Source organism: Haemorhous mexicanus, chromosome 9 (genome assembly GCF_027477595.1).
Source record: "Haemorhous mexicanus isolate bHaeMex1 chromosome 9, bHaeMex1.pri, whole genome shotgun sequence".
NCBI classification, from domain to species: Eukaryota; Metazoa; Chordata; class Aves; order Passeriformes; family Fringillidae; genus Haemorhous; species Haemorhous mexicanus.
In genome coordinates, this window is record NC_082349.1 from 10,114,561 (window position 1) to 10,136,336 (window position 21,776).

General features: G+C 58.5%; 4 protein-coding genes, 1 long non-coding RNA gene and 1 other non-coding gene across 10 annotated transcripts in view; 2 read left to right on the forward strand and 4 right to left on the reverse strand.

Moving 5' to 3' along the window:
* The window catches only part of BTBD19 (BTB domain containing 19), a 10,989-nt gene extending 5,052 nt beyond the window's left edge, over positions 1-5,937 (reverse strand). For 2 of the 4 annotated variants that reach the window (XM_059853950.1, XM_059853949.1), the window contains exons 1-2: positions 2,716-5,937; positions 109-346 (exon numbers count right to left, since the gene is read on the reverse strand). In XM_059853950.1, the coding sequence (XP_059709933.1) occupies positions 109-346; positions 2,716-2,900 (423 nt within the window). In that variant the 5' untranslated portion in view covers positions 2,901-5,937. The other 2 variants (XM_059853951.1, XM_059853952.1) reach the window with 2 other exon arrangements.
* Positions 4,659-5,312, forward strand: DYNLT4 (dynein light chain Tctex-type 4). The gene has a single exon (XM_059853954.1). It carries the CDS (start codon positions 4,659-4,661, stop codon positions 5,310-5,312), a length of 654 nt encoding a protein of 217 aa, XP_059709937.1.
* Positions 5,938-6,076: 139 nt separating the features above from the next.
* PLK3 (polo like kinase 3) lies at positions 6,077-13,282 on the reverse strand. Of its 2 annotated transcripts, none has more exons than XM_059853947.1 (15): positions 13,046-13,282; positions 12,144-12,251; positions 11,941-12,057; positions 11,389-11,518; positions 11,217-11,304; positions 10,585-10,680; positions 9,709-9,904; positions 9,239-9,365; positions 8,794-8,903; positions 8,598-8,715; positions 8,410-8,493; positions 8,048-8,207; positions 7,819-7,948; positions 7,504-7,614; positions 6,077-7,118 (listed from the first exon to the last, which is right to left on the reverse strand). In XM_059853947.1, the coding sequence occupies exons 1-15, from the start codon at positions 13,205-13,207 to the stop codon at positions 6,924-6,926; spliced, it is 1,932 nt and encodes a 643-aa protein (XP_059709930.1). In that variant the 5' UTR covers positions 13,208-13,282; the 3' UTR covers positions 6,077-6,923. The 2 variants fall into 2 exon arrangements, with proteins under 2 accessions (XP_059709930.1, XP_059709929.1); XM_059853946.1 differs by having other exon boundaries at positions 8,048-8,210; positions 13,046-13,280.
* A 3,269-nt stretch (positions 13,283-16,551) lies between these two features.
* LOC132331027 (uncharacterized) lies at positions 16,552-18,816 on the forward strand. Its single transcript, XM_059853955.1, has 2 exons — positions 16,552-16,617; positions 16,898-18,816. The coding sequence occupies exons 1-2, from the start codon at positions 16,599-16,601 to the stop codon at positions 18,103-18,105; spliced, it is 1,227 nt and encodes a 408-aa protein (XP_059709938.1). The 5' UTR covers positions 16,552-16,598; the 3' UTR covers positions 18,106-18,816.
* Positions 18,817-20,529: 1,713 nt separating this feature from the next.
* Positions 20,530-21,691, reverse strand: LOC132331028 (uncharacterized). The gene is made up of 2 exons (XR_009487481.1): positions 21,365-21,691; positions 20,530-20,763 (listed from the first exon to the last, which is right to left on the reverse strand). It is a non-coding gene; the product is annotated as an uncharacterized LOC132331028 (long non-coding RNA).
* Positions 21,580-21,709, reverse strand: LOC132331432 (small nucleolar RNA SNORA35). The gene has a single exon (XR_009487584.1). It is a non-coding gene; the product is annotated as a small nucleolar RNA SNORA35 (small nucleolar RNA).
* Positions 21,710-21,776: the final 67 nt, after the last annotated feature.

The following is a 21,776-nucleotide window of genomic DNA, read 5'->3' on the forward strand; positions in this document are numbered from 1 at the left end:
ATCTCCTCCAACTTTGGCACACAAAGAGTTGCAAAGCACCCCCTTTCCCTGCATCCCCTTCTTGTCCCTCCCACGTCAATGGTCCCCACCAGCCCCATCCCCACTCACTATGTGGCTGTTGAGGGTGACACTGTTGGTGTAGAGGAACTCAATGACGGCCAGGAAGACCTCAGGCTGCACGTTGCCCAGGATGAAGGGGCCCTGGGGTGGGCTGCTGCTAGAGGAGTCCTGGCTGCCCGCTGGTGCCTGGCTGAGCATGCCACGGAACACCTGGCAGCGGCACGCCAGCACACAGCGGTGTGCAAACACCTTCTGCTGCTCCTGGCCCACCACGAACATCACATCGCTGTGGGGGAGAGGGGACCGTGAGGGACACAGTACCTGGAAAGCAAGGACACAGCCTTCCCTGGGCTAGGACAGGGCACACAAGGAGGGCCCTGCTGAGTGCCCGGCACAGCAGGGCAGTACCCTTTACTTTTAACGCAGGCGTTTGTTCCAACAGGGGAACAGAGGGGACCTTGTTGGTGGCTCTTTCCAGCATTTGAATGCTGCAGCCGAGGTGAGCACGACAGGTCCTTTGGAAAGCACAGAGAGCCCTGGCTGCTGGCACAGAGAGTCCAGGGTGCTGGCACTGAGCAGGGCAGAGAAAGGCCAATGACAGCTGGAGAAAGTGACTTTCTCTTTTGGTGTAGCAGAGCCAAGGAAAGCGTTGCTGTCACAGGGATCAGCCTCCTTGACTCATGGGAACTGACTCATCGTCTCAGGGATGTGAAGTCCCTGGCACAGCTGCCAGAAGGGCTGGCACTGGCCCAACAGGACAGATTGTGGCATACAGTAGAGCACAGGGACCATCCTGTTGCCCTGATCCTCTATAACCCTCCCCTCCCCAAAATGTTTCCCCACCTCCATGGCCCCAGAAAAGAGGGGCAAGATCAGGGGAAAGGAAGCAGGCAAAAGACATGGAGTCTTCATCTTGAGCACACCTGTGGCTATGACCCATCTAACCCCCTGTTCCTTCCTCCATCCCAGCAGGCCACTGAGCAGAAGACATGCCACTCAAACTCTGACTGCCATGAGGACATGCGCAAATCCATGGCCTGACCCTCAGAGCGTCCCACAGGGAGGTGTATGTGCCCACCAGAAGGAAGGACACCTGGGTCATCCCAGCTGTCTATCAGGAGACACAGCTGGGGCAGGATGGGTGCTGTGAGCAGAGCCCAACAGGTCCTCCATGACTGCTCCTGCAAGGGGGATCGTGATAAACTGTCCTGTGATTGAGGTCCACAGGCCAAGAGGGGCAAGCAGAATGCAGAATGCAGGCTGTGAGGTGTGGAATGCCAGCTGTGATGATGGCATGCAAGGTCTGGGATGCAGGACACAGGCTGCAGGCTGCAGGATGGGTGCAAAATGAAGGTTGCAGGATGTGGGATGCAGAACAAAGGCTACAGAGTGCAGGCTGTGAGATACAGGCTACAGGAGAAAGCATGCAGGATGTGGGATGAAGTAGATAGATGCAGAGCACAGATTTCAGGTTGCAGGATGCAGATTGCAGGATGCTGGATAAGGGGTATGGGTAAAATGTGATGTGAGCAGCAGGATGTGAGCAGCAGGATGCAGGCTGAGAATGACCAGGCATTATCAGCCACTCCTCTACTGCCTGGTGCTGTGGCTGGGGAGTTTTTACTGGGATTTCTCTTCTGGGTGGCCAAAAATTTCAGCAGGAATGGGGATTTCCTTAGATAGCTCTGGTGTTCCTTAGATGGGCTAGCCAGACCTCAGCAAGAAGTGGGTGAAGAGGACCACAGCCAGGCAGGACATACCCTGTGGGTGAGGGAAGCCAAGGCAGCATCTCCATCTCCATCTCTGCTCTGGCAAGAGGTGGCAGGAATGCCATACCCTGTGAGGAGGGATGCCATGCCGTCCGGGGATAAAACACCAGTAAAGCCAGGTGGGAGAGGAACTGAGCACGGAGAAAGCTGCTCCTGGGGAGCTCAATGTACCCCCATTCCCGGCAAGGGCAAGAACCCCAGCACCGGATTTATCCTGGCGAACTGCCTTGCCCTGTTGGCACCTTGTCTGGGGACAGAGGGGGTCTGGGCACACCCGGGAACTTTCCCTCCTCCTGAGAGAGGATGGCTGTGCAGGGTGGGCTACACCTGGGCAGCCCTGGACTCCTGCTGGCATGAGTGGGGAGCGCTGCACAAGCCACGTCGGCCCCACCAGCTGCCCGGGGCTCCCCGAACTGCCTGCAGGCCACAATGGCCCCAGCCGGAGGGCTCGGGGCTGCGGGAAAACAGCAGGAGCAGCCGCCGGGGGCTTCGGCGTGTCTGGGGGGAGGCGGCACGCCCCGGGCCCTCACCTGAACTGGGGGTTGTTGACCAGGGTGCGCAGGGCAGCGCTGAAGGCGGCCACGTCGCCCTGCAGCCGCGCCGAGCAGGGTCCGGCCATGAGCTGCCTCAGCGAGCGCGGCGGCGGGAGGAGGCCGGAGGATGGCGGCAGGGAATGCGGAGGCTGTCGGGAGGCCGGCCAGCCCGGGGAGGCCGCGGGGAGGAAGCCAGCACGCCGCGTCGTACGGCACGGCCCATTGCTAGGGAAACCTGGCAGGCAGCGCTGGGGCTGGAGGCCGGGCTGCCGGGGGAGCAGTGGGAGGGAGCGATGGGACAATGAGGCGTGAAGCACAGCCGTGCTGCCAAGGCGGCTCCGTCCGGCACTCACCGGATGGGGAAGCGGGGCTGATCTGCCTCTTGCAGCGAGTGGAATTCCTTGCCGTGTTTCGGGGCTTGGCTCTGGCACGCCTGGCACGGACGGGGACGTCGCGGCCCAAGCTGCTGTCTGCTGCGGAGCAAAGAGATGGGGCTGAAGAGAGGCCGGCAGCTGGGATTTTGGAAAAGGCAGCACATGCACGGACATCACCCTCACCTCCACCTGCACAGCCCCCATGGAAAGCCGCTGGGCATGGCTGAGTCCCCAGCAGCAGCACTGGAGCCCGGCAGGGAGATTTGTTCCCTGAAATGGGGGAAGCCTTCTCTCCTGCGATGCCCCAGGCCAGAGCCCTGCAGCTCTCATGTCTGCTTAGGGTACAGGTGCTTGCAGGCGGAAAAAAACATCACCAGCCTCACAGAAAGGCTTGGGTGGGAAGGGACCATTTAGTTCCAACCCCCCTGCCATGGGCAGGGATGCCACCCACTAGATCAACCCACTAAAGCAACTGCTCACCTAAGCCCAAACCAAGTGCTGTGCCATTCTCCAACCCTTGGCTGGCTCCAAGACACCTAAGGAGGGGATTACCCATGGAGTGATCCACCCGTGCTTGTCAGTGGGTGGTGCGAGGGACAGGCAGGAATGGGGCTCGGAGCTGAGGCAGCACCCCAAGGGAATGGGGTCCAGCTGGCAGTGTGCTTGGCAGCACTAGTCAGAGGCAGGCTATAAATACCTCTGACTGGAGATAGAAACACAAATGCAGTCTCCACTTTCCTCAAATAGCTCGGCAGCCAGACCAGACAAAGGCACATTGATGGAACAGCCATGTCGTACCAGCTGGGCTGGGCTCCACTGGCAGAGAGAAACTCCAGCCAGGGTCAGGAGCCCCCAGGGACCTGCTCACCCCCCAGGCATTACAGCAGCAGGGACCCTGGCACGTGCCAGGGCTGTGCTCCATCCAGTCCCTGGAAGTGTTCAAAGCTGGGCTGGATAAGACACTGAGCAGTCTGGTCTAGGGGTGGCATCCCTGCCCATTGCGGCTGATTTGGAACTAGATGATCTCTAAGGTCCTTTCCAACACAGCCCACTATGTGATTATATGATTCAATGGGTGCCCACCCACACATACTCTCCGTTGGTGCAGTGGGGCATAAGTAGCCTAAGGATGCAAATGTCTGAGCAAAATCAAGCTGTTGGAGAGCCTAGCCCCAGTGCAGCCCATAGTCAGGGCACAAAGTAGTGCTCACAGTGGCTATTCTCCACCCCCTGCTCTTCTCTTGCACATCCAACACCAGCCTGCATTTTTCAGGGCTGGCAGGGAGTTGAGATTGGAGGGCACATGCCTGGAGTAACTGCATCCCTGTGCTGACACAGCTGAAAATGCAGAGAGGGCAGGAGTGAAGGGGAACAGGGCTGTCTAGGGACCAGGAAACAAGGAGTTACAGAAGCCATGCCCCAGAACAGCCCTGGAGACCTACAGTGTCACATAGCAACACTTCACCTTCCAGGAGTACAACAGGTTTGGCCCTCCTCACAGCAACTTGCAAAATAAAAAGATTGGTATAGGTCACTGCCCAGAACCAGAGACAAGTCCCCTGGGTTTACTCTGGAAGGACAGGAGTGGAACTTGGGGTAAGTGTGGGATGCAGACTGGAACACTGGGGAAAAAGTCACCTGTGCTGGGGGAAGTGCTGGGGATGGGGGAAGCAGAGGGCGGTGTGGACAATGCGTTAATACACTGGATCAGCCCAGCTGACCAAGTCTGATGGGCATGGAGGCACTGGAGAAGGGAAGACAGCCCCTCTGCATCTTGTCTTATGGAGACTCACATCCCAGAAGGCATGGGATTATGCAGAGGGCAGGGAAAAAGAACTGCGGCAAAGAGGCAGGGGAACGGAGAGGCAACAGGACGCCTGCCTCACCTAATACTCAGGTACATCTCCTTTACAGCCACCCCTATGGCTAAGCAGCCCATCTCCGAGATAGCCCTGCTAGCCCAGGTGCTGGCTGCAGCCAACACTGAAGCCCCGCCACTGCGCAGTACACGCCGTGGGTCCCAGCCCACAGCCCCGGCCCGGGGCACCGAGGACAGCAAGCCACCACCCCTGCTCTCCCGCCGCAACTCCATCCTCAGCCGCCGCAGCTCCTTCGGGATGGTCCCAGGGAGCAGGCGACCCTCCATTGGCCCCTGGATGCTCCACAGACGTGTTAGCTTCTCTGGGCTCCCAATTTTCCAACCCATCCTCAAGACCCACCTTGAAAACACTTACAGGATAGGGCCAGACAAAGGCTGCAAGTTTGATGCGGAGCGGGTGCAGCAGGTGCTGGAGGGGACCCTGGCCTGTGCCTTGGGGACCACTGCATACAGTGCCCAGGGCAGTGCCCCACTAGTGCAGAGCCTGACTGAGCTGCTGCAGAACCAGGCCAAGGAGGTGGTGCCACCCCGCTACAAGCTGGTCTGCCATGTGGTGCTGGGCCAGCAGGGCCAGCAGAGCCTCTTGGTGGCCAGCCGGGGACTATGGGACCCTGAGACTGACAGCTTTGCCTCTGCCACTTTCTCCAACGCCTCCCTCTTTGCTGTGGCCACAGTGTACGGCGTCTACTTCGAGTAGCACAGGCCTCTCTGTCCACCCAGTTTTGTAGAGCTGTAGGGAGAGAGCAGCTGAAATAAAGAGGTTTTGTCTGGCCATGCGTCATACCTGGAGTCTTGGGCTAGGGTGTGTGCAGGGAGCAAGATATGGGTGCTCACTCCAGCCTCAGCTCACACCCACACTGCAGTTCCCAGTACTATGGTTTGCAAAAAGACCCAAGCAGCAGCAAACACAACAAAAGGCTGGAGTTCCCTGGAACAGGCAACTGCCCAAGGCTGTTGGAGCAGCCCAGGCTGCTTCCCACAGCACAAGCTGCTCCCAGGCAGATTGATTACACAGATCACCTTCAAAGCAAGCTCACAGAGCTCTTTCCTGGCTTCATGCCCAGCTCATATCCCATCACATGAGATGTCAGTGCAAGGGCCCAGGCAACCCCTCCACCACCTGGGTCATAGCTCCTGCCTTCTGCAGCTCAGCAGAGTCAGGAGAGCAGCTGGGTTGGGTCCAAGTGCAGAAAGGACTGGGAATGTATTTGGCAGCAGCAAGGAGAAGTTGAGGCAGCTCCAAGGCTCCACCAGCAAAAGCTAACTCTGCCCTTTGTGCCAGTCCCATGAAAGCAGTGGAGGTACCACATGGGCTCCTCATAGCCATCCTGCTCCCTGACCTTATCCCCCAGCACCAGTCAGTGGCAAGAAGGGTCATCCCCAACAGGCAGAAGCAGCTCTGGGGCAAGAATGATGCTCAAGCTCCTTTTATGACTCCAGTTTCAAATAAGGCAGACATAGTTTGCCCTTACACAAATAAGTTTTTATTGAGGCGAGTCAAGGAGAGGGGAACTGCACATGGACAGACCAACAGGAAAATAAATAATTCCATATAAATAAGATACATAAATAGTCCCACATGGCAGAGACTGCCTTGAAATAAGAAACAACCCTGGGTCCCAACAAAATGAGGGCTTCTCCAGGCAAGTCCTCAGATCCCATCCCCCACCCTTTTTCAAACCTCAGGTTGTACCAGACAATTCACAATTTGGGAAGAGACGAGGCACAGTTGGGCCCAGCACAGCTCCCTCCTTAGTGTAAGAGTTGTGGAGTGGCACACACCAGCCCACAGAGCCCCTGGCAGGGCAGGCAGCACCCTTCACCCCTGCCCACTCCTGGGAAGGGGTTTTCCTATCCCACAGCACCCAAAGTTTGAGATCAAGGCTGTGGCAGCCATCTCCAGGCCATGCAGATGGCATGCAGATGCAGCTGATGCATCAGCTGGGGCAGGGGAGCCTGAGCCTCCACCACAAGTAGTTGCCAGTCTAAGGCCCAGCCAGCCCCAAACCCAGCTGCAGGACACTCACCCACCACAACCTCCTTGTAACACCCCAGTCCATTCCATCAAGACCAGCACCACCAGAGCAGGAGCTGCTAGGGGGAAGACAGCGATTGCCCAGAGCCAGGGAGCAGCAGGGATATCCAGACCAGCTGCTGTAACCACATCCACATGTCTTAGTCCAGAGTCTAGCTGAGCACCAGGATACACAGTGCCCAGGGGGATAGCCAGCACCACATCATCCCTCCCATCCCCTGGGAGGGCAGAGGGAAACCTCCAAGTCCAGACAGGGTCCCTCGAGGTCCCAGGCTAGGCCTCAGCCCATTCTTGGAGAAGCTTGAGGATGTATCTGAGACGGTGGTGGAGCTCAGGAGAGCAGCCCAGCTCCTGGATGCTGCACAGCTTGTAAGTGTAAGAGTTGCGCTCTCGGTTGATGTAGGTGACAAGGCAGGAGTGGTCAGGCTTGCTAATGATCACCTTGGTGTGGTCGTTGTAGAAATTCACCTAGGAGACAAGTTGGGCTTGGTTTAAGCCATGCTTCCCACAGCATGTCGGGAGCCAGGATGGAGCCACATTTCCTGCCTCAACCCGTTCCTCCTCCCCAACCTGCCTGGGAGCATCCCTGCCCATGCCTCATGGCAGGAATGAGCCAGCCCTAGCACAGGGGCAGACAGAAGCATCCAGATGAAGTGCTAATGTCTCTCCATGGGCTGGGGAAGCAGCAACTAGCAGCTCCGGGCACTGGAGCAGCATCCTGCACCCACAGCTGTTTTCACAGCTGGATTTTCCACTTGGGCTGTGGCAGAGAAGATCCAACACAGACCAGAAGACCACCATCTGGCCTCCTCTTCACAAGAGTCTGAGCATCTCCACTGTGCCCCACACATACCTGGAGGGTGCCACTGCTGAAGAGCATGAGCAAGGCTTGGTCAGTCTTCACCCACTGCAGGAGGAGCATGGCTGGCTGCCCAAGGTCATCTATGCTGGGCAGGTCGCCTCCCTTTGAGAGAAGGGTCTGCATAAGCCACTGGTCCCAAACATGGGAACACTTCCAGCAGCACACACAACATCAAAGCTGGGTACCCACTCCCAGGACACAACCCTGTGTGTCCACCTGGCCACAGCTGCAAGCAGGGAGACCAACCAGCTCAAGTGGTGTGGTCAAGCCATGACCCAAAGTCCAGCCCTGGGCCCCAGCACTCACCTTCATGAGATGCTGCTCCATGTAGGAGGCAAAGTAGCGCAAGACACTCATCTGTCCCTGCAGCTGCTCGGGGATGGCAGAGACAGAGAACACCAGGTGTTTGCTGTTGGTCGGGTTGTAATGTACAGTCCTGGAAGGAGCAGAGCACGAGTTTTGGGGATGTTATAGACTCCCCTTCCCACCCAAGGGGCTCCCCTAGAGACAGATCAGTCCCATTGCCACCGCTCACCTGTGGTTGGGGGAAAGTGTCATGTGCGTGCCATTGTTGAAGAGGACCCCAATGCTGCGGTTGGAGAGCTGGTAGCCAAAGCCATACTTGTTGGAATAATCCACCCACTTGCTCACCCAGACAAAGTGCTCGTGGCGGGCCAGGGAAGCTGGGTTTTTCTCTGCTGTTGGAGAAGAGAGAAGGTGAACATTGCAGCCAGCCAGCCCCATCCACCTCACCTGCCCAGGGGGAAGGGAGCCCTACAGCAGGCTCTGGCACCATTTAGGGTGCTATTTGTGCCCCAAGTAGCAACCATGCCTTCATCCCTGGGGAAGGGGATGCACAGCCCCCTATGCCATCCCAGAGCAGTCCAACCAGTTTACCTGGAGGCATGGAGGAGAGGCAGGTCCTCAGGAGCCGGACAGCTGACTCAATGATGGCAGAGGCAGTGATGCAATCTTCAAAGGCTGCGGCGAGAAGATGACAGGCTGAGTCAGCCGGCCCCGCTATCAGCCCAGGCATGACAGGAAGCTTGGGGCAGGCTGGGGTGGCTGGCACAGGTATTGCTCACCTTCACAGCTGCTGGCCATCGTTCCCCGGATGGAAGGGGACACAGACTTGTGAGATGTCTCCTCTACCACTGTCTCCACGGGGCTGGAGCTGGCACTGCGGCACGATACAGGAGTGGCCTGTGGAGAGACCTGGCTTTGTCATGGTCTGCCTGCTCTGCCAAAGAAGAGCATGCATGGTCTCAGAGATGTTCTCACCTCATTCCCTTCCACAGTTTTATAGCTCATCTGCCGACAGATTGAGGTCTTCATCAGCCCAGTAACCAGCTTGGAGATGTCATCCCTGTCCTCTGAAGAGCCCTTCTTGGCTGAGGAGAGATCAAGAGATGAGTACACTACTGAGCATAGAGGCTGGGGACATCCAGGCCACCCCTCCCAGTAGCTCAGTTCTCCCTTATCTATTCCCATGCCCATGGAGGCAAGGAGGGTGTCAGACAGCTGTCTCCCACTTTCACTTCCCAGTTCTCATGCAACACAGAGCTTCCAAGAGGAACTGCCCCATGGGTTGTGGCACACCCAGCTTGTGCTGGCCCCAGGCAGGGGGGTCCAGAGAGATCCATCAGGAGGTCTCCCCAGAAAACAGGATTCACTTCTTCCTGAAGGAAGAGTCACCCAGAGGCTCGTTGGCAATGCACAAACTTACCCTTGGGTTTCTTCTTCCCAAAGAGTGTCTTTGTGACTTTAGCAAACAGAGTCTTTGCAGGATTTGGGGGACTCAGCTCCGGAGCCATCACGCAGCTGCTGGGAGGGAGTTTCTCAGGCGTGTAGCCCTGCAGAGAGGTCGAGGGAGAGGTTTGGTTTCCATAGGCCACATGCTCCAGCTGCCCTGGGCTGACCAGTCATTCACATCCCTCCTGACAGCCAGCTTGTGTTTCCGTCAAGCCTCAGAACCATGACTGGCATCAGCACAGGAAACAGCCCCTTGCTATAGCAACAAGGCAGCTGAAGCACACCAGATCCTTCAGTTCCTCTGACTGGCATTTGGGCAGGACAGCAGCTGCTTCCTTTGAAGGACTGATACTTCATACAGGACAAGGACAGCACCCTGCACAGCCCAAAAAACCTCATCCCACCTGGAGAAGGGTCCCTTGGCCCAGGCCCCCACCCACCCACCTTGAAGAACTCATGGTCCAAAATCTCATCAAGGGTGAGGCGGTCCTGGGGATTGCGTCTGAGGATGCCAGTGATGAGGTGCTTGGCAGGCAGGGAGAGGAAGACGGGGAGGGTGTATTCCACTTGCTTGATACACCTGTAGGTCTCCTTGAGGTCAGAGGTCTCAAAGGGAGGGTTCCCACACAGCAGGGTGTACCTGGGAGGGAACATGCATGCCACTGTCAGATCCCCACCAGGCTTGTGACTCAGCAGCACTTAGAGCAAGGAAGTTATTGGCATTTGGCTGGCCACACCTGGCTGAGAGCAGCACTTCCAGCCCCGACAGCCACGCTCACATCCGGCCATGCTTCCTCCTAGCAACTGTTTAGAGCAACAGGCAAGGAGCCTTGAGGAAGGACAAAGAGCTGGCAGGCAAAGGCCACCCGCTGCTCCCACCCGTGTGGCCATCAGGGTGGAAAAGGGAGCAGGAAGCTTGCAGGCAGCGGCCGGGCCAGGGGCTCGTTGTGCCGAAAGAGCGATCGCTCCCTGAGCAAACAGCGCAGCAGCCACGAAGATTTTCCGTTGTTTATCAGGTTCAGAGTGCGGTCAAGCCTGCTCTGAACTGGAGCTGAGTGTGGCATGAGCACACCCGGCCCGTGCAGGTCCTGCCCACACAGTACCCACACAGCATCCCAGGATGGCTACAGGCAGCACCTGCTCCAAAGTAAGGCTGGGCAGGATCCAGCCAGTCACTCCCCTCCCCCTGCCTCTCAGCAGCCGCTGCAGAGCCACAAGGCACAGCACAAGAAAACTTCCTCATCGGGTTGCCCACAGAGCAGCTGCCCCCACCCCAGGCAGGATACCTGGACCCCTCCCCACCCAGTAGCACAGACTTACATGACACAGCCCAGGGACCACACATCCGACTCTGGCCCATGGCCCTGTCTCAGCAGCACTTCTGGGGCCAGGTAGTTGGGGGTCCCACATATTGTCCTGTGGGGCAGAGCACCAGATCAGTGCATGCTCTTCATCCCCTCACAGACAGCCTCCCCCTGCTCCAGGCCCTGGGATTTACTCTTGTCCTCCCCACTCCATTTTGCTCTTTGTGGCCCCTCTCCTTCTACAAGGAGTCCCATAGAGACTCCCCCCTCTCCAGCTCACAGAGGTCAGCAGCAGCTGCTCTTGGGGAGCTGTTGGGAAGAGCCTGTCCCAGAGCTGAGGAGGAACAGAGCCTTTGTGTCCCAGCCTGTGCAGCCGGCACGGCAGCCGGGCAGGCACAATAGCAATAGTCAATACATTGTTCTCCCCGACGGCTGCAAGCTCACTCCTGGAGGAGCCACAAAGCCCCCAGCCCCCTCGCCTCGCCTGCAGCTGGAACAGGAATTGCTCCCTCACCCCAGGAAGGGGCCCTAAGGCTTCCTCTCCCAAGACCAGGCAGGACCCCTTGCCCCTCCACTCTCCTGCGAAGCCACAGGAAGAAGAGGAGTGAAACCCTGGAGGATTCTGGAAAAGGAAAATCTCGAACTTACTTTTTCTTCTGGTCAGAGACATCCTGGCAAGCAGCCAGCCCAAAGTCCCCCACTTTCAGCTCCATGTTTTCATTGATGAAAAAGTTGCCTGCAAGTCAAAAGCGATGTGTCACCACAAGTCCCTCGGGGACAGCTTGCTCCCCACACACCATGTGCCACCCACAGCACTCACCAAGCTTGAGGTCTCTGTGCAGGATGCCCTTGAGGTGAAGGTATTTCAAGCCTGAGATGATCTGTTTGAGGTAATAGCGCACTTCGGGCTCCAGCAGAGTATGACGGGCCTTCCAGATGTGGGCCAGTGACTGCAACAGGAGAGAAGACAGCTTGTGATGCAGGCAGGGAGAACAGGCAGCCCTGCTGACTAGGCATAGGGTAGGCAGGGTCAAAGCCAGTTCTTCCAGAAGTTGCACATTCACAAATAATCTTTCTTTCACAGCCATGACCTCAACAGACTCCCGACATGAGGCTGAGGCTGCTCACCAGAGCCATGGGAACCTCTGGATTTATGGTGGCCACACCATGAGCAGGCAGTCCAAGAAAGACAGACAGCTGCTGGAGTGCCCAGTGCTGTGCAAAACCATTCTGCTTATGCTGAGCTCAGAGGGTGTGACAGCTGACAGCTTAGGAGAAGGGGACTGCTAACAAAATACTTAAGCAGGGTCTGCTCCAACCAGCTATGGCTGTTTAGGAGATCCTTTGACAAGGAGGCCACAGCAGCACTGACCTTCCTACTACAGTGCTCCAGGAAGATGTAGATGCTCTCTGAGTCCTCAAAGTAGTGGGAGAACTTGACGATGTGCTTATGGTGCAAGTCCCGATGTAGCTCGATCTCATTGGTGATCTGAAAGAGAGCAGCCATGGCAGGTGAGCACAGGTGAGCTGCTGCCCCCCACCAGCCCAGCCCTCCAGCAGCCGCACAGCACCCACCTTCTCCCGCTGGTGAGGTTTAGCCACCCTGCTGTGAGGAATGACCTTCACGGCATAGGTTTTGTTGCTGGAGAGGTCTGTCATTTCATAGCACCGTGCGAACCCACCCTGCAAGGGTAGAGGTGGTTATGGATGGGTGAGAGACAGCTCCTTACCCCTGCCTGCTTACAAGCCTCCTCCTCCTCCCTTCCCTGGCAGCACAGCCCGGCAAGCGTCACACGCTCCCTCCCGCAGCGTCGCCCACTAAGATCTGAACTATGATGCTCTCAACCAGGCATTTTCTTTACCCATTTCTTGTAAAACCTCCAAGGCATTTTCCCTCCCACTATGGCCGGACTTTGCACCTTTCCACATGACAGATCAACCTGGAAAGTCCTGCGCAGGGCAGGAAGCCCGCGGACCGGAGGCCATCGAAAGGCAGCCCCATGGAGACAGGTTTTTCCTGCCGTGATGTCACCCTCCAATCTGCACACTCAGCCGCTGAGCCCACTCGGGCCGGGCTGGGAACCGGCATCCTCCTCCTACACACGCTGCTGTCAGCCGGAGGAAAAGTTGCGTGCGGCGGAGCGGCGCGGGCCGGCACCCCTGGGAACCGGGGCACCCACCGGCCCACGCACACGCCGCGGGGCGCCCGAAACCGATGCGGCTCCGATAGCCGCCGAGGCACGCAGCCAGCCCGGGTGATTCACGGCTTCCAGCACTGCTGCGGGCCCGCCGGGCGAGGCGGGGAGGATGGGGGCGGCGGGCGACAGCCGGGGGGCTGCATCCAGCCCCGGGCTGCCCGGGGTGGGGGGGGTCGAGCAGGCGCGCAGCCCCCGCCCCTCCCCTCGCCCGCACCGGCTCACCCCGGCGCAGCCGGCGTCCTCCGCGACGACCCAGCCCCTTTTCCCCATTCCCGGTACCTTTCCCAGCAGGCGGCCCTTGCAGTAGGAGCGGCCGGAGACCGGGTCGGTGATGATGCGGGTGGTCTCGGCCGCGCGGGGCGGTGGCGCCGGGGCGGGCGCGGGCCGCGCGGGGAGGGCGGTGGCAGCAGGGAAAGGGGGGAAGAGGCCGGCGGACTCCATGGCGGCGCGGGGGGAATGAGGAGGCTCCGGGGCTGGGGCTCCGCCGCGCCCCGCGCACGTGGCCCCGCCGGCGCGCGCCACCGCTGCCGCCGCCCCGGGAATCCCGCCGCCTTTATCAGGGGCCGTGATGACGTCACCAGAAGAGCTCCGCCCCCGGGCGGCCCAGTGCCGCCCTTAAAGGGGCCGCAATACGGCGGAGGGGGCGGGGTTTCGGGATTTTGGGAATGCACTGGTGGATCCCTGCCAGCTGTGGCACCGCGGGTGAAGCCCCAGCAGCGTCTCCACTGCAGAGGGGCCCACCCTGCACACACAGCGATGTCCCCCCAGTAACTGCATCCCTCTCCTACAGACAGGGACAGCCTCCTCCTGACTCAGGGTTCTCCTACGGTCACACTGAGACCCCACAAACTCACAGAGCTCCCTCCCCTGTCTCCCAGGACATACATAGCCCCCTGCCATGCACATCTGTAAATACACACACACTCAAAACACCTACTCACGGGGTGTTTCCCCTCACAGGTGTTACCAGTGTGCGTCACACGATCAACTGGGGTCCTCACACCTCCTTCCCATGGAAAGGTTGTGGCCCAGGGGGGGTTTCCAAAGCCGCTGTGGGCCCTGACCTGCTCTCCCTCCCTTATGACAAACTTGGGTGCAGGTGGACACTCCCCAAGAGCCTTTCACCGTGCCAGGGCCCAGCAAAGGGGGTCACAGGTGGGCGCTGGGCACGCAGGGAACATGTAGGAAGATGTAGGGATGATAGGATCTACCACCCTTGTCCCTCGGTGCCTGGGCACCCCATTCTCGGCTCTGCTGCTGCGGGCGGCCTGGCTGTGCGGGGTGTGCACTGGTGGCCGGGCAAGGTGCTGCTCCCTAATGGCCCTGAGGAGCACACGCCTCTGTCACCCAAAACGGGCCACGCAAGGGTGCTTGGCACCTCTCCCTCCTCACGGGCACGGGAGCTGGCAGTGTGGCTGCAGCCCACAACCCCCGCGAGTCCGAAGCAGCAGCGTTGTAAGAGCCCCTCAACCTTCCCGCTGTCCTTCCCTTGCTCACATCACACACACGGTGACTCTGTGACCATCCCGTGCTCTGTGCCTCAGTTTCTCCCTGCTGCTGCTCACTGTGCTCCTGAATGTGCTGAGGGTTTTGCAGGAGCACCTCTGGCAAACAGCCCCGTTCTTCCCAGCACATCCCTTCTCACTCTAGGGTACTGGGGACAAATTAACTCCATATTTTGGGATGAATCAACTCCATATTTTTTTTCTGAAAAAAACCTGAGAAATCCTGCCTGAGGAGAAAGAGGAAACTACACAGATCTGGCTGGTTTTTTCCTTGTGTTTCCAGCTTTTGTAGGGGAAGCACACCCGAACCCGCTGCCCATCAGCACACACGGCCCAGGAGCAGGTTGGGATGCTGCAGCCCTGAGGGAAGCTGCCTGTTGCCATCACGGCCCCGGGCTCCCCGGGGGCATCACAGGTTTTCCGATGGAGGCCCCAGCTCGGGCCTGCCGGAGCTGAGTCAGCGTCTGAGGGCGATGTGTGGGTGGAGGCACCCGGGAGTGCAGGGAGGCCCCGGGGGACCTGTCTGGGGGTGATGTGACAGACCGGGGCTGTCCCGGGATTCCCCACAGAGGGACAGGGGGGACCTGCCAGGACTGAGAGCAGCCATCTCTCTGCTCCTGCTCCCTACTGCCTCTGGTGAGTCCTTGGGCAAGGGGCACGATGGACCCCACAGCCCCCGTCCTGCCGAGGCTGAGGCATCTCCTCTCTAAGAGGGATGGAGCCTGGCAGCAGACCCCGCCACCTGCAGCTGAGGTCCCCTGTGGGGTCCCATCTCACTCATGGGTTTTCCCATCACTGATCTGGGACAGTGGGAGGAATTGTGGCTTAAGATCACCAGCCTGCTGGACCTGGGGAATTGGAGGCTCTGGGGTGAACTCCTGACTGCCTGCAGCTAGTTAGGTGGAGTTATAGGAAAAGGGAGGCAGGCTCTTTGGGGATGTGTACAGTAAAATCATGAAAGGCACGCAATGCAAGCTGCATCAAGGGAAATTCCATCTAGATACTTGGAAACCTTTTTCCCCTTGTGCATGTGGTAAAATATCACAGGAGCTCAGAGAGGCTGTGGGATCTCTGTTCTCCATGATACTCAGCCCTGGCTTGGTTCTCCCACCCTCGTGGCATTCAGCGATGCTCAGCAACATCAGGAGCAGGGGAGCTGAACCCATCTGCCAGCTCACGTCTGCACCAGGGCTGCCTTCCCAGGGCAGCTGCAGGGCACTGCTGTGTGCCTGCATGCAGTGCCTGGGCTGCAAGAGCAGCACCAGCCAAGCATCGTGGTGCAGACAAGCTGCCCAAGACTGGGGTGACAGCTCTGACCCCCTCAGGAGTGGGGCTTTCCCATCCCTCAGCACAGCTCTGCAAAGCACAGGGCTGCAGCCACCAAGGAGGAGCATGGAGAGGGTGGTTGGTCCCTTGGGTGAGCTGGGGAAGGAAGAACCAGCAACAGCAGGGCTAAGGCACCTCAGGAACTGAGACACAAGTACTGCACATGCTCAGCCCAGGTCCCATCTTACCCACCTCCACTGTACCCAAGCAAAGAGCTGTTGGTACACTCCATGTGCCTCACTTTACCCAATTCACCCCATAGTGAGCACACATGCACTTTCAGGGTGTGAAAACAGAGCTCCCCTCTCCAGCACTGCTTTTCTGAGGGATGTAGTGCTCATGTCTGACTCTGCTCCTCCTTAGTGGCTTGGGACTTGTGTGGGATGGAGGAAATTCATCAGGGGTCCGACGATGGAGCATGATGCCCCTTTGGTCTCCATCTGGCAAGAATGGGCACTCTGCATCCTTCCCCAGTGGAGCGGCAGTTGCACCCAGCCGGGCAGAGCCTTGTCCCTATCCCAGGAGAGAGACAAACTCAGCAGAGCCCAGCCCAGCCCTTCTCCAGGAGCTTGGGGGTGATGGTGGAGTACGGACAGGACTGGAGGGACACATGGCTCCTGGCAGGGCAGAGGGGGTGGAAAGGGAGAGGCTGGGAAGGGACATTCTTTCTGGGGAATGGAGAGGGGAAGGTGATGAAGGAATGAGTACTATGGCTTATGAAGGAGGGGCAGAATAAAGGGGGACCCCGGGCTGATTGACTGCAGGGGAGCTGGGTCAAGCGTAATTTGGGGGTACCGCTGCACAGGGCGGCCGGAGGGTCCATGGCTGGCGGGACCCCTGCGAGGGGACAGGGCACGGGGGGCTGAAGGGCCACCATGGGCCGGGCCGGACGGCGGCGGGGCCGGGGCCGGGGCGGGATGTGGCGGGGCCGCCCCGCGGCGAGGCGGAGCCGGCGGCCGCGCCCGGTGGGAGCGCGGCGGGACGCGGAGCAGCCCCGGAGGATGGGGCGAGCGACGGCAGGTGAGGCCGGGTAGGGCACGGGGGGGCACGGCCGTAGCTCCGGGGGTCGCTCGCTGCCCGCGGGAACCCGGCCGGAGCAGCGGGACGTCGGGGGAGAGGCAGCCCCGGGCTGGCGGGGTCGGTGGCACTGGAGGACGGCCCGGGAGGACCTGCGGCGAGCGGGTCTTTTCGTGGAGGGGAGGAGAAGTGGAGTTCACTTTCCCCCGCCGGGAAGGCTGGAGAAAAGGAGCGGGAGGGCCGGTGGCACAGGGAGTCACTGTCCCCTCTGCTCTCCCCGCAGGCGCCGGGCTGGACACCGTGTCCCTCTGGGGCAGCCTCCTGCTCGCTGCTGTCCTTGCCCTTGACCCAGCACGGCCTATCTGCAACTGCTCGGAGCTCATGGACTACCAGTCTTTCCAGAAGGCTCCGCTCCCTGAGAGCTGCTGCCTCAACTTCACCAGCTCCAACATCACCCACCTAGACTGGGGAGCACTGGTGGGGGTGCAGGGGCTGCGGGAGCTCTACCTCTCCCACTGCAGCATCACGGCCATCAGCAACGCACAGGGAGTCCCTCCTGCCTTGGAAATCTTACACTTGAGTCACAACCTGCTGGAAAGTCTCCCTGGAAGCTTTCTAGAAAATGCCCCTAATTTGAGGGTTCTTTATCTGGACAGCAACCAGCTTCAGGAGCTACCCAGGTCCTTCCTGAAAGCATCTTCCCAGGTCCAGGAGGTCTACCTGGGCTTCAATGCCCTCACCTTTCTTCCTGCCAGCCTCCTGAAGCCATCTCTGCTCCAGCTTCAGCTCTCCAACAACAGCTGGGACTGCAGCTGCACTCTGCTAACCACCCTGGAGGGTTGGTCCAGCCAGGCTGCTGAGGTAATCTGCCACACACCAGAGCACTACCACGGTGTGGACCTCCAGAGCATCCCCCGGGATGAGCTGTGCCGCTCACACGGCCTCACAGCCCTCTTCATCTGCCTGCCCCCTCTCCTCATCCTTGCCAGCGTCACTTGGTGCTTCTGCCGGCAGAAGAAAAAGACCAACTACAGCCTTCAGAGCAGGTCCCAGGGCCAGCGGGCTGTGGCAGAGAGGAGCAATGTGCCACTGTCTGCAGAGCCCCACCACTACAACCCCTACGAGCTGCCTGCTGCTCCCTCCAAGACTGAGAAGAAAGTGCTGCTGGGGAAACAGGTCGTGCTCCAGCCCTTCATGGATCCACTGGAGAGTGGCAGAGACCTCTATGAGGAGGTGGAGATCCAGGTGGGATCCCCGAGCAGTTCCCAGGTGCCATCCTATGAAGGGCAGCTGGGCACCCCAGCACCAAGGGCAGAGGAGCTGGGCAGTGAGCCAGAGGTGGACACTGTCAGCGTGAGTGAAGTCCTGAAGGACTCTGCTGACCGGGAGAAGATCTACATGAGTCAGACAACCAGCTACTACAACCTGGTACCTGGTATCGAGCTGGAGGACTCAGACAACCTGGAGTATGAGACCATTGACCTGCACTGATGCCAGGACTTGGGCTGTGTCTGGACACACAGCAGGATGGCATGGGCTGGGCAGCAGTGAAAGCCACCAGAGCAGGAGAGGCACGAGTTGTCCTGCCCTGGCTGACAGTGGCTCTTTGCAAAGCTGCACCCCCAAATACCCATTCCTTCCCCTGTCCTACTGTGTGAGCCCCTTGCTTGCCATGTGCTGCAGCTGGGCAAGGCTGCAAGGGTGCTTCAGGCTCTGGGGACCCTAAGGCTGGTGGTGCCTGAGGAAAGATGTGCAGGGAAGGTGGGGGCTGGTGTTGGGGATCAAGTGATGATGCTGTGAGTGTCAGACCCACTGACCAGAGCTTTCTCTCTTGTTGGAGCCAGATGGTGTCTGGCACAGACCTGCTGCTCTCCAACCTGCAAGGAACACGGTCTGGAGACATGAAACAGGGCTGGGCCTGCCTGTGTGGTCTGCAGGGAGTGTCCCATTTGGACAGGGTGCCCTGGGTCTGTCAGGGGAAGCCTGTGGTGGGTCTGCCTGCTGCCCACCCCACAGCCCACACCAGCACAGGGACTTGAAATAGTCAATGCACATGTGCTGCTTCATGGTGTGTGTGTGCACATTCGTGGGAGTGGGTGGGTGAAGTGCACACACAAACAGGGTGGCATGGGAGGGGGCCCCTTACAGACAGCCCTGTAGGATCCAGCTCTCAGTAAGAAATATATCATTTTACTCCTGGCAGTGTGGCTCCATCCCTTTGTGCTTTGGGGTAGTGGGGAGACAACAAGTGGGATGTGGGGAGTGCAGGGATGGTGGACTTCACTCCTACCCTATCTACCCTCCCCTGCCCTGGGTGATGGCCCAGTGAGGGTCTTGCCCAGCATCCCTGGAGCCTCTTTGTCACTCTGGCAGAGCAGAGCTGGGCACTGGCTAAGTGCCAGCAGAGCCTTTGCTTTGTATCAGGATTTAAAACAGGGGTGGGGAAGGTGTCAGCCTGCTGTAAATGCCACAGATCCTGAACAAAGCAATTTGTGGGGTCCTGGGAGCAGGGCAAAGGCTCAGGGTGCTGTGAATCACTGCTCAATACAGGCACCCCCAGCAAGTCTCACCCATGGTGCTCCAGCCCTTATCTGCAGATGGTGGGGGGGGACACCTTTGAGTCCTGCTCCTCCTGCCCAGGGGGACATTCTCCAGGCTGGAGGCTGCATTGACCACCCTGTCTGCTCTGGAGCTGTGCTGGGCCTGGTGCCCAGGCAGGAAGGGAGGGAGCTGGGCAGGGCAGGACGCGGTGCTCCGGCCGACAAAGGAAGTGGTGTTTCCTGCAGAGAGCTGTGGGGCTTCCAGCAGCCCATGGTGGGACTGCTCAGTCCCAGCACTGCTCACTCCCAGCCCCACATGGCCTGGGGACAAGGATGGGATGATTTCCCTTCATGTCTCCTGCCACTCATGGATGTATCCCTGTTTTATAACCAGCTGGACTTCTTCCTTCCCTGCTCCCTCCTGGGTCCTGGGAAACTATCCCAGCCTTTAATATCTCTCCATCACTCTCTGCCAAGTACTACAGCATACCCTGGCTCATGCCACCCCCACAGGGACAGACGGACCAGAAGCAGCCACAGGACTACAGCAGGACTGGCACGGTTGGCAGCTATCTCCAAGGGCTGCAGCCCACCCCATGGCTGCAGATCTGGACTAGAGCTAACAACAGCTGCATTTTTGACCTGTGCTCTAGAAATGCCCGCAGCCCTTCCATGGGTGCCCCCTCTGCTCATGTGCTCTGGGATCCCATTCCCAGGGCTGCTGGGAATGATGTAACATCCTGTCCTTTCCCTCCTCATGAAGCCTAAATTCAGATGCCACAGCTGATGCAAAGGGAGTGACCCAAATTACCCCACTGGGTCTTGTCCAGCCCTTGCTCTGGTACCTGCAGCCCCTGCCCAAATCGCAATCTCTTGACAGGTGGCAGGGAGGTGTGACCAAACCCAGTGCTTCCTGTTCTTTGTGACCGCCCTGGCACACTCAGACACGTTTTCCCTAAGAAAACTACTTTAGAAGTTCCCCTTCCTGCAAGTCCCCCTTCCTTTAAAGCTCCCGAATTCCCTCAACAAGCCAGCCCTGCTTCTCCTCCACTGCCTTCCAGGTCACTGATGGACCTATTGAAGTGTAACCACAAGGTCATTTCCTGGGTTGGATCATGTCCTGTGAAAATACCCCAAAGTTAATACTGTGTGAAGCTGAGAGAGCCATTTAACAGCAAGGAGCAGGACATCCCACAGCCTGCACCACCTTGGGAGTGAAGTGCCACACACCCCAGCCAGCTGCTACTGCTCTGTTCCCATGTCACACCTCCACTGCAGCTCCAGGTGCCACTTTTATTCCCATGGGCAGTTGCCCTTGGCAGCTGTGTTTCTCAGAGTGGTAACTTTGTAAACAGTACACATCGATGAGCCATAATCCTGTTCATCAGGGGACAGGTTTATAATCCTGCTCTGACACCAAACTGGCATTTGCTCCATAAACTTTGAGTTTCTCCATCTGTACAAAGTTCTCCAGAAACACCCTGAAGGCTGTTTGCACTTTGCAGATGATGATGGGAGAGAAGAAACACACTTGGAGGAAGCAGCCGTGACACATCCCTGCCAAGTGCGCTTATCGCCTCCACTCCACCTCTCTGGAAAGCAGGCGTTGCTGGAGAGCAGGGAAAGTTTACACCGGATCACTATGGAGAAGGAATGTGCTTGTGAAAACATCCCACCCAGCCCAGGTCCCACTGCCAGGGATTCCTGGATTGCGGGGGCACCCAGCTGGGCTCAGCTCTGCTCACAGTGCCCGCGAGCACTGACCAGTCTGTGAGGGACTGCCAGTGCAAGCCCATGGCACAACCTGCTGCCACGGTCACCAGAACAGGTACCATTCTGCAATGCTCAGCTCTGGTATTGACTCATGCCCACCTCCCTGCCAGCAGCACAGCATGAACCCACACTCCCCAGGGCACCTTCTGCTGTTACGCTTTACAAACACGGCACAGCATCACAGAAAAAAAACTTAAACTCCTTCCCCCAAAATTATTTGGTGGGACAGAGTTGCATTTTTGAAGCATGAGACTTAGGTCTCACCACAACTCTCCTTGGGGCAAGATGATCATGGACCACCTCCCTTCAGTTCAGAGCTAATAATAGTGATGCTGGGGCTGCAGGAAGCCTGATTTGCAGCAGCGATCCAATGGATAAGCGAGGCTTTTGTGAAAACACACAGATGAGATTAAGCGTGAAGCGTGCAGTGTATTCACCTGACAGGCACAAGATGTGAGCCTGGCCTGCCCCATGGCACAGGACCAGCCCTCAGATGGGCTCCTGACTTCCCCCAATACCTGCACAAAGAGCAACTATTTTCAGAGATTTAAGGACAGGAGCCTCTAGGAAAGATATCACCAGAACATCCAGAAAAGCTTTCGGTCACTACAGCTTTCCAATTCCACCACAAGTGACCGGGCACAACGCTGGAGCTTGTATCCAGCTTTCGAAAGGGACAGACCATGATGTGAGCCTGGCCCTTCTGCTAGAAGGAATTGATCTTGCACTGGAATGAGACCAAGGAGGTCAGGGAAAGACCAGCTGGTCACTGAGCAGTGCCACCTAGTTTGGTTAAAAGATAGTGAATTCTGCAGGGAATTGTACAAGGCAGGAAACACCAAAAGGGGC

Excerpts from the sequence above, each read along its gene's own strand:
- DYNLT4 (XM_059853954.1), top strand. The coding sequence starts at position 4,659 with ATGGCTAAGCAGCCCATCTCCGAGATAGCCCTGCTAGCCCAGGTGCTG.
- PLK3 (XM_059853946.1), bottom strand. The coding sequence starts at position 13,207 with ATGGAGTCCGCCGGCCTCTTCCCCCCTTTCCCTGCTGCCACCGCCCTC. Across the intron at positions 9,905-10,584 it reads TGGTCCCTGGGCTGTGTCAT|GTACACCCTGCTGTGTGGGA; the intron begins GTAAGTCTGTGC and ends GTTCCCTCCCAG. Across the intron at positions 7,615-7,818 it reads TGGAGCAGCATCTCATGAAG|GGAGGCGACCTGCCCAGCAT; the intron begins GTGAGTGCTGGG and ends CTTCTCTCAAAG.